Source organism: Montipora capricornis, chromosome 4 (genome assembly GCF_036669925.1).
Source record: "Montipora capricornis isolate CH-2021 chromosome 4, ASM3666992v2, whole genome shotgun sequence".
Taxonomy (NCBI): Eukaryota; Metazoa; Cnidaria; class Anthozoa; order Scleractinia; family Acroporidae; genus Montipora; species Montipora capricornis.
In genome coordinates, this window is record NC_090886.1 from 17525038 (window position 1) to 17535733 (window position 10696).

The window sequence follows — 10696 nt, forward strand, 5'->3', positions numbered from 1 at the left end:
CAAGGCAAGTTATACACAAAAGAAATTAAGGTCAATCGTTTGTAAGAAGTCATGAATATGAAAATATGAAAGACAATGTGTTCGTGTACCGCGCCAATCAGATAAGGAAACATTCATCCGAGCAGATTTAACCTGGCGTCTTGTGAGAAACCGATATCGTTGAAATAGTCGCCTAAACGAAAGAACAACTTTAGTGTCCCTCTGTCAAGGTCGTTATTAGCTATGGCACGAACAAAGCAAACAGCTCGAAAGTCAACCGGTGGTAAAGCTCCGCGAAAACAGCTCGCTACCAAAGCAGCTCGTAAAAGCGCCCCCGCGACCGGGGGCGTGAAGAAGCCACATCGTTACAGGCCCGGGACAGTGGCGCTGAGGGAAATACGTCGTTATCAAAAATCTACAGAGTTGCTCATTAGAAAGCTGCCGTTCCAGCGCCTTGTCCGAGAAATCGCCCAGGACTTCAAGACTGACTTGCGGTTCCAAAGTTCCGCCGTTTTGGCCCTCCAAGAAGCCAGCGAAGCTTACTTAGTCGGACTCTTCGAGGATACGAACCTGTGTGCAATTCACGCCAAACGAGTCACGATTATGCCGAAGGACATACAACTGGCGCGCTCACTTCCGTCTGTCTAAATTTATTTACATTCGCCAAACCGAATTCATAATAATTCCGTAAAAACAACACCATCTAGGTGAAATGCGAGCATTGTTGTTTTGTTTTCTTTTTACCCTCACTCTTTTCCGCAAGTAAAGCAGTAAATCTGAATCTTTTTATCCGTCATAAAGGAAGAACGTGAATGTCTACCATGTTTTCGATTAGAGTTTGCACACGTAAATCAGTTTTGTATAAAGCAGCGACGTGAATTGAGTGGACGGCAAGGGCGCAATATTGGGAAATTCATGCCCTCCCCACATTTCTGCTTGGTTAATATGATAAGCAGCGATTAAGGGAACGCTAAAAACAAGAAGCATCGCTTTTCTTGCACCTCCCTCGTTTTATTAAGAAGACTGGCTGCGTGACGAAGCGACAATCAAATCGGAGGTTTTCTTTCCTTGTTCTCAACCGCTTAGTTATCTGGTGATCACTTTCGAGAGTGAAACTAAGATAATCATGCCCTGTTCACATGACGAGGGCGATTGATTTTTTTTTTCTCTCCTGCTCTCCTTCTTTCCCTTTTTCCTTTCTTCGGCAATATGCGGAGAGCTTTTACCGAACACTGATCGTGCAATTAAGTCTGATCAATGTGGCAATGTCATGCATTATAAATTGTTGTAAATTTGGGCTAATGGTTGTTGGGCATATTGCTTTTAGAATATTTGGTGGCTCCTAAAGGAGCCGTTGTGTTTTGGGTGATTAGACTTGATCACTGGCTGCTGGTGTACTTCGTCACGGCCTTGGTGCCTTCACTGACGGCGTGCTTTGCTAGTTCACCGGGAAGTAGAAGCCTGATGGCTGTTTGTATCTCGCGGGAACTGATGGTGGACTTCTTGTTATAGAGGGAAAGACGTGAGGACTCCACGGCCACCCGCTCGAAGATATCGTTCACAAAAGAGTTCATGATCCCCATGGCTTTGCTGGAAATTCCGGTGTCGGGGTGAACCTGCTTCAACACCTTGTATATATAAATCGCATAGCTTTCCTTTCTCTTTCCTCGCTTTTTCTTCGAGACCTGATCCGTTCCGGACTTGGCCTTGCCGGTCCTCTTCTCGCCCTTTTTAGCGGCAGTTACTTTAGGCGCCATAATATCTCAGTTGTGTGCAATTGATAACGCAAGGGAGTACAATCACTATTTATAACGGAAACTTCAATGGGATCAATTTGTATGCGGACCGAGGTCGCAGTATTTTCGCTTGATCGGCGGTCATACCGCTAAAAAAGAGGTATTTTGCATGACTTACGACTTTTGATTGGTGCATGCCGATCCGCTGAGTGCAATCAGATCGGAATAAAATCCAGCCTTTCCTAGCCTAATGCAGTCAAATTAGATAAGCGCTCTGAAAGCTAAGTTTTATTTAAAAAGCAACATGTCCGGACGCGGCAAAGGCAAGGCTAAGGGCACTAAGTCCAAGTCTCGATCATCCCGAGCAGGTCTTCAATTTCCCGTCGGTCGCATTCATCGCCTCCTTCGAAAAGGCAACTATGCAGAGCGAGTTGGCGCTGGTGCTCCTGTGTACATGGCTGCGGTGCTAGAATATCTGAGCGCTGAAATTCTCGAGTTAGCCGGAAACGCTGCCCGAGACAACAAGAAGAGCAGAATCATTCCACGCCACTTGCAGCTGGCCGTCCGAAATGACGAAGAATTGAACAAACTGCTTGCCGGTGTAACCATTGCTCAGGGCGGTGTTCTTCCCAATATACAAGCGGTACTTCTGCCAAAAAAGACAGAGAAAAAGCAGCATTAAAGCTTTACGCTGACTGTAGATCAATTCAGCAAAAAAAAAACAAAACAAAACGGCTCTTTTAGGAGCCACCAAATGATCGTAAAAGTCATGACCAACATGCACGTGTTCGTATCAAAGATAGATCGCAGGGGGTTAGATTCCCGATTTCGTGGCTTGTGCTAAGATGAACTGATGTCCATCAGTAAATTTCGGTGAGGTGCTCTTCTGTGATAGTGAAAACTTTTCGGGAGGAAGTGAAAGGGTTGAAGCGGTGTAGAAATACTCAACTTAACGTTTGTCCTTCAGTAACTTTTCTGAGAAAGTTTAATACAATCATTCTCAACCGTTGAACAAGAAATTGCGCTCTTCGTTCAAACATTGGCTCGAATGTAATTCTGACTGTTCGCTAATGGGAGGCAAGTTTATTAAGTTGTCCAGAGTATATCGCTCAATTGATCTCGGTAATTTTGAGGTATTTTGTGAAATGAGAACTTTTGAGGAGGAAGTTAAGGCCCTCAAGCGTAGAGATACTCAACTTACATTCATCCTTCAGTTAGCTTTCTGAGCAAGTTGCAAACATTCAGTCTAAACCGTTTAACAAGAAATTGCGCTCGGGGTTTAAACATTGGCTTCAATGCAATTCACTGTACACTAATAAAAGGCATAATTATTAAATTGTCCAGAGTATGTCGGCTCGAAATGAGTGTCTCAGCGGGCAGTCAGCAATTGACTGATCTCCCTGGATCACGGTAATTTTGTATTCTCAGTATAATTGTATGGCAATGAGAAAGTTTGAAGGGAAAGTTTATGTCTGTAAGAGTAAAAATTTTCAACTTAGGTTTCTCCTTCAGTCAGATTTCTGTGCAAGTTTGCGCGAGGAATCGCCACTTTCGCTAAACATTGGTTCGAATATTATTTGTCACCTGTACGCTAATAAAAGACAAAACGATGAGGCTGTCCAACATCTATCGCCCGAAATGTGTTTCTTGCTGGAACTGAACCGTTGGTCAACAAGGGATCTGACCCAATTGGTGCGGGAGGTTTTTGTTTCTATAGTCGTATGTTCCTATTGATCGATTGATTGTCTGTTTCTTTCTTTTTTGTTTGTTGTTGTTTTTTCTTTTTAATTGCGTGTTATGAGTACGCAAAGTTTTCGAAAGGCATTCAGAAGAGCACTGAAAATGAAGGCGTGTTTCTTCATTTAAACAATGCAAGAGGGAATTACATGGAGTATCATCGATTTATTGGTCATAACTTTTGCAAGGGTTGTTGGCTCCTAAAGGAGCCGTTTGTGTTTTCTTAACAAAAGGCACGAAGGCAAGGTCTAGCCTCCAAATCCGTACAAGGTACGTCCCTGGCGTTTTAGAGCGTAAACAACATCCATGGCAGTGACAGTCTTACGCTTTGCGTGCTCGGTGTAGGTAACCGCATCACGGATGACATTCTCGAGGAAAACCTTAAGAACCCCACGAGTCTCCTCGTAGATAAGTCCAGAAATACGCTTAACACCTCCACGGCGAGCTAGGCGTCGAATCGCTGGTTTGGTGATGCCCTGGATGTTATCTCGAAGAATCTTGCGGTGGCGTTTGGCGCCTCCTTTACCTAGACCTTTGCCTCCTTTGCCACGTCCGGACATTTTCAGTAGTTAGTAAACACTTGGTGATCGGAAGATGAAGTGTTGAACTTTGAGCATCACTGAGTTTAGTACATATTTTATAGATATGGCGCAAGGCCTGACCTCTATGGAAACAAGGCAAGTTATACACAAAAGAAATTAAGGTCAATCGTTTGTAAGAAGTCATGAATATGAAAATATGAAAGACAATGTGTTCGTGTACCGCGCCAATCAGATAAGGAAACATTCATCCGAGCAGATTTAACCTGGCGTCTTGTGAGAAACCGATATCGTTGAAATAGTCGCCTAAACGAAAGAACAACTTTAGTGTCCCTCTGTCAAGGTCGTTATTAGCTATGGCACGAACAAAGCAAACAGCTCGAAAGTCAACCGGTGGTAAAGCTCCGCGAAAACAGCTCGCTACCAAAGCAGCTCGTAAAAGCGCCCCCGCGACCGGGGGCGTGAAGAAGCCACATCGTTACAGGCCCGGGACAGTGGCGCTGAGGGAAATACGTCGTTATCAAAAATCTACAGAGTTGCTCATTAGAAAGCTGCCGTTCCAGCGCCTTGTCCGAGAAATCGCCCAGGACTTCAAGACTGACTTGCGGTTCCAAAGTTCCGCCGTTTTGGCCCTCCAAGAAGCCAGCGAAGCTTACTTAGTCGGACTCTTCGAGGATACGAACCTGTGTGCAATTCACGCCAAACGAGTCACGATTATGCCGAAGGACATACAACTGGCTCGCAGAATTCGAGGAGAGAGGGCCTAGGTGCTACCCTTACACAATACAAAACGGCTCTTTTAAGAGCCACCACTCGCGTAAAAAAGCAATGACCGATAAGTTACCCACCCCACCATCGACCAAGCGTGGCGTCTATCTGAACTAATACTTGCTCGTGAAATAAAATTCTAACTTACGAGAGGACTTACGAGATAATTGCAAAAAAATGCCATTAAGGCCCAGTAATACGGGCAACATTTTTCGTGCAACTTGTCGCGCAACAATGTTGCGTTGCAAGTTGAGATGGTAAAAGCGACGTCTACTTTTTGCAACACAAAAATTTGTTGAGCAAGAGGGTGGTAATACACGCAACAAACCATCTCAACTTGCAACGCAAAATTGTTGCGCGACAAGTTACACGAAAGATGTTGCCCGTATTACTGGGCCTTTACCAAGCGAAAATTCAAACAGGCACACTCATCGCTCATTCATGACGCAATAAGCGCGCTTATGATATAATTATGAAGTCCGTATTCGAGGGCGCGCTCACTTCCGTCTGTCTAAATTTATTTACATTCGCCAAACCGAATTCATAATAATTCCGTAAAAACAACACCATCTAGGTGAAATGCGAGCATTGTTGTTTTGTTTTCTTTTTACCCTCACTCTTTTCCGCAAGTAAAGCAGTAAATCTGAATCTTTTTATCCGTCATAAAGGAAGAACGTGAATGTCTACCATGGTTTCGATTAGAGTTTGCACACGTAAATCAGTTTTGTATAAAGCAGCGACGTGAATTGAGTGGACGGCAAGGGCGCAATATTGGGAAATTCATGCCCTCCCCACATTTCTGCTTGGTTAATATGATAAGCAGCGATTAAGGGAACGCTAAAAACAAGAAGCATCGCTTTTCTTGCACCTCCCTCGTTTTATTAAGAAGACTGGCTGCGTGACGAAGCGACAATCAAATCGGAGGTTTTCTTTCCTTGTTCTCAACCGCTTAGTTATCTGGTGATCACTTTCGAGAGTGAAACTAAGATAATCATGCCCTGTTCACATGACGAGGGCGATTGATTTTTTTTTTCTCTCCTGCTCTCCTTCTTTCCCTTTTTCCTTTCTTCGGCAATATGCGGAGAGCTTTTACCGAACACTGATCGTGCAATTAAGTCTGATCAATGTGGCAATGTCATGCATTATAAATTGTTGTAAATTTGGGCTAATGGTTGTTGGGCATATTGCTTTTAGAATATTTGGTGGCTCCTAAAGGAGCCGTTGTGTTTTGGGTGATTAGACTTGATCACTGGCTGCTGGTGTACTTCGTCACGGCCTTGGTGCCTTCACTGACGGCGTGCTTTGCTAGTTCACCGGGAAGTAGAAGCCTGATGGCTGTTTGTATCTCGCGGGAACTGATGGTGGACTTCTTGTTATAGAGGGAAAGACGTGAGGACTCCACGGCCACCCGCTCGAAGATATCGTTCACAAAAGAGTTCATGATCCCCATGGCTTTGCTGGAAATTCCGGTGTCGGGGTGAACCTGCTTCAACACCTTGTATATATAAATCGCATAGCTTTCCTTTCTCTTTCCTCGCTTTTTCTTCGAGACCTGATCCGTTCCGGACTTGGCCTTGCCGGTCCTCTTCTCGCCCTTTTTAGCGGCAGTTACTTTAGGCGCCATAATATCTCAGTTGTGTGCAATTGATAACGCAAGGGAGTACAATCACTATTTATAACGGAAACTTCAATGGGATCAATTTGTATGCGGACCGAGGTCGCAGTATTTTCGCTTGATCGGCGGTCATACCGCTAAAAAAGAGGTATTTTGCATAACTTACGACTTTTGATTGGTGCATGCCGATCCGCTGAGTGCAATCAGATCGGAATAAAATCCAGCCTTTCCTAGCCTAATGCAGTCAAATTAGATAAGCGCTCTGAAAGCTAAGTTTTATTTAAAAAGCAACATGTCCGGACGCGGCAAAGGCAAGGCTAAGGGCACTAAGTCCAAGTCTCGATCATCCCGAGCAGGTCTTCAATTTCCCGTCGGTCGCATTCATCGCCTCCTTCGAAAAGGCAACTATGCAGAGCGAGTTGGCGCTGGTGCTCCTGTGTACATGGCTGCGGTGCTAGAATATCTGAGCGCTGAAATTCTCGAGTTAGCCGGAAACGCTGCCCGAGACAACAAGAAGAGCAGAATCATTCCACGCCACTTGCAGCTGGCCGTCCGAAATGACGAAGAATTGAACAAACTGCTTGCCGGTGTAACCATTGCTCAGGGCGGTGTTCTTCCCAATATACAAGCGGTACTTCTGCCAAAGAAGACAGAGAAAAAGCAGCATTAAAGCTTTACGCTGACTGTAGATTAATTCAGCAAAAAAAAAACAAAACAAAACGGCTCTTTTAGGAGCCACCAAATGATCGTAAAAGTCATGACCAACATGCACGTGTTCGTATCAAAGATAGATCGCAGGGGGTTAGATTCCCGATTTCGTGGCTTGTGCTAAGATGAACTGATGTCCATCAGTAAATTTCGGTGAGGTGCTCTTCTGTGATAGTGAAAACTTTTCGGGAGGAAGTGAAAGGGTTGAAGCGGTGTAGAAATACTCAACTTAACGTTTGTCCTTCAGTAACTTTTCTGAGAAAGTTTAATACAATCATTCTCAACCGTTGAACAAGAAATTGCGCTCTTCGTTCAAACATTGGCTCGAATGTAATTCTGACTGTTCGCCAATGGGAGGCAAGTTTATTAAGTTGTCCAGAGTATATCGCTCAATTGATCTCGGTAATTTTGAGGTATTTTGTGAAATGAGAACTTTTGAGGAGGAAGTTAAGGCCCTCAAGCGTAGAGATACTCAACTTACATTCATCCTTCAGTTAGCTTTCTGAGCAAGTTGCAAACATTCAGTCTAAACCGTTTAACAAGAAATTGCGCTCGGGGTTTAAACATTGGCTTCAATGCAATTCACTGTACACTAATAAAAGGCATAATTATTAAATTGTCCAGAGTATGTCGGCTCGAAATGAGTGTCTCAGCGGGCAGTCAGCAATTGACTGATCTCCCTGGATCACGGTAATTTTGTATTCTCAGTATAATTGTATGGCAATGAGAAAGTTTGAAGGGAAAGTTTATGTCTGTAAGAGTAAAAATTTTCAACTTAGGTTTCTCCTTCAGTCAGATTTCTGTGCAAGTTTGCGCGAGGAATCGCCACTTTCGCTAAACATTGGTTCGAATATTATTTGTCACCTGTACGCTAATAAAAGACAAAACGATGAGGCTGTCCAACATCTATCGCCCGAAATGTGTTTCTTGCTGGAACTGAACCGTTGGTCAACAAGGGATCTGACCCAATTGGTGCGGGAGGTTTTTGTTTCTATAGTCGTATGTTCCTATTGATCGATTGATTGTCTGTTTCTTTCTTTTTTGTTTGATTTTGTTTTTTCTTTTTAATTGCGTGTTATGAGTACGCAAAGTTTTCGAAAGGCATTCAGAAGAGCACTGAAAATGAAGGCGTGTTTCTTCATTTAAACAATGCAAGAGGGAATTACATGGAGTATCATCGATTTATTGGTCATAACTTTTGCAAGGGTTGTTGGCTCCTAAAGGAGCCGTTTGTGTTTTCTTAACAAAAGGCACGAAGGCAAGGTCTAGCCTCCAAATCCGTACAAGGTACGTCCCTGGCGTTTTAGAGCGTAAACAACATCCATGGCAGTGACAGTCTTACGCTTTGCGTGCTCGGTGTAGGTAACCGCATCACGGATGACATTCTCGAGGAAAACCTTAAGAACCCCACGAGTCTCCTCGTAGATAAGTCCAGAAATACGCTTAACACCTCCACGGCGAGCTAGGCGTCGAATCGCTGGTTTGGTGATGCCCTGGATGTTATCTCGAAGAATCTTGCGGTGGCGTTTGGCGCCTCCTTTACCTAGACCTTTGCCTCCTTTGCCACGTCCGGACATTTTCAGTAGTTAGTAAACACTTGGTGATCGGAAGATGAAGTGTTGAACTTTGAGCATCACTGAGTTTAGTACATATTTTATAGATATGGCGCAAGGCCTGACCTCTATGGAAACAAGGCAAGTTATACACAAAAGAAATTAAGGTCAATCGTTTGTAAGAAGTCATGAATATGAAAATATGAAAGACAATGTGTTCGTGTACCGCGCCAATCAGATAAGGAAACATTCATCCGAGCAGATTTAACCTGGCGTCTTGTGAGAAACCGATATCGTTGAAATAGTCGCCTAAACGAAAGAACAACTTTAGTGTCCCTCTGTCAAGGTCGTTATTAGCTATGGCACGAACAAAGCAAACAGCTCGAAAGTCAACCGGTGGTAAAGCTCCGCGAAAACAGCTCGCTACCAAAGCAGCTCGTAAAAGCGCCCCCGCGACCGGGGGCGTGAAGAAGCCACATCGTTACAGGCCCGGGACAGTGGCGCTGAGGGAAATACGTCGTTATCAAAAATCTACAGAGTTGCTCATTAGAAAGCTGCCGTTCCAGCGCCTTGTCCGAGAAATCGCCCAGGACTTCAAGACTGACTTGCGGTTCCAAAGTTCCGCCGTTTTGGCCCTCCAAGAAGCCAGCGAAGCTTACTTAGTCGGACTCTTCGAGGATACGAACCTGTGTGCAATTCACGCCAAACGAGTCACGATTATGCCGAAGGACATACAACTGGCTCGCAGAATTCGAGGAGAGAGGGCCTAGGTGCTACCCTTACACAATACAAAACGGCTCTTTTAAGAGCCACCACTCGCGTAAAAAAGCAATGACCGATAAGTTACCCACCCCACCATCGACCAAGCGTGGCGTCTATCTGAACTAATACTTGCTCGTGAAATAAAATTCTAACTTACGAGAGGACTTACGAGATAATTGCAAAAAAATGCCATTAAGGCCCAGTAATACGGGCAACATTTTTCGTGCAACTTGTCGCGCAACAATGTTGCGTTGCAAGTTGAGATGGTAAAAGCGACGTCTACTTTTTGCAACACAAAAATTTGTTGAGCAAGAGGGTGGTAATACACGCAACAAACCATCTCAACTTGCAACGCAAAATTGTTGCGCGACAAGTTACACGAAAGATGTTGCCCGTATTACTGGGCCTTTACCAAGCGAAAATTCAAACAGGCACACTCATCGCTCATTCATGACGCAATAAGCGCGCTTATGATATAATTATGAAGTCCGTATTCGAGGGCGCGCTCACTTCCGTCTGTCTAAATTTATTTACATTCGCCAAACCGAATTCATAATAATTCCGTAAAAACAACACCATCTAGGTGAAATGCGAGCATTGTTGTTTTGTTTTCTTTTTACCCTCACTCTTTTCCGCAAGTAAAGCAGTAAATCTGAATCTTTTTATCCGTCATAAAGGAAGAACGTGAATGTCTACCATGTTTTCGATTAGAGTTTGCACACGTAAATCAGTTTTGTATAAAGCAGCGACGTGAATTGAGTGGACGGCAAGGGCGCAATATTGGGAAATTCATGCCCTCCCCACATTTCTGCTTGGTTAATATGATAAGCAGCGATTAAGGGAACGCTAAAAACAAGAAGCATCGCTTTTCTTGCACCTCCCTCGTTTTATTAAGAAGACTGGCTGCGTGACGAAGCGACAATCAAATCGGAGGTTTTCTTTCCTTGTTCTCAACCGCTTAGTTATCTGGTGATCACTTTCGAGAGTGAAACTAAGATAATCATGCCCTGTTCACATGACGAGGGCGATTGATTTTTTTTTTCTCTCCTGCTCTCCTTCTTTCCCTTTTTCCTTTCTTCGGCAATATGCGGAGAGCTTTTACCGAACACTGATCGTGCAATTAAGTCTGATCAATGTGGCAATGTCATGCATTATAAATTGTTGTAAATTTGGGCTAATGGTTGTTGGGCATATTGCTTTTAGAATATTTGGTGGCTCCTAAAGGAGCCGTTGTGTTTTGGGTGACTAGACTTGATCACTGGCTGCTGGTGTACTTCGTCACGGCCTTGGTGCCTTCAC

The 10696-nt window shown here is 44.1% G+C and overlaps 4 protein-coding genes and 1 pseudogene across 4 annotated transcripts; 3 read left to right on the top strand and 2 right to left on the bottom strand.

The window, feature by feature from the left end:
• Positions 1-222: 222 nt before the first annotated feature.
• LOC138046204 (histone H3-like) lies at positions 223-627 on the top strand. The gene has a single exon (XM_068892881.1). It carries the CDS (start codon positions 223-225, stop codon positions 625-627), a length of 405 nt encoding a protein of 134 aa, XP_068748982.1.
• Positions 628-1358: 731 nt separating this feature from the next.
• Positions 1359-1736, bottom strand: LOC138046205 (histone H2B). The gene has a single exon (XM_068892882.1). The coding sequence runs from the start codon at positions 1734-1736 to the stop codon at positions 1359-1361; it is 378 nt and encodes a 125-aa protein (XP_068748983.1).
• A 283-nt stretch (positions 1737-2019) lies between these two features.
• LOC138046206 (histone H2A) lies at positions 2020-2397 on the top strand. Its single transcript, XM_068892883.1, has one exon. It carries the CDS (start codon positions 2020-2022, stop codon positions 2395-2397), a length of 378 nt encoding a protein of 125 aa, XP_068748984.1.
• Positions 2398-3572: 1175 nt separating this feature from the next.
• Positions 3573-8659, bottom strand: LOC138045699 (uncharacterized; annotated as a pseudogene).
• A 335-nt stretch (positions 8660-8994) lies between these two features.
• LOC138046207 (histone H3-like) lies at positions 8995-9405 on the top strand. The gene has a single exon (XM_068892885.1). It carries the CDS (start codon positions 8995-8997, stop codon positions 9403-9405), a length of 411 nt encoding a protein of 136 aa, XP_068748986.1.
• The last annotated feature ends 1291 nt before the right edge of the window (positions 9406-10696 follow it).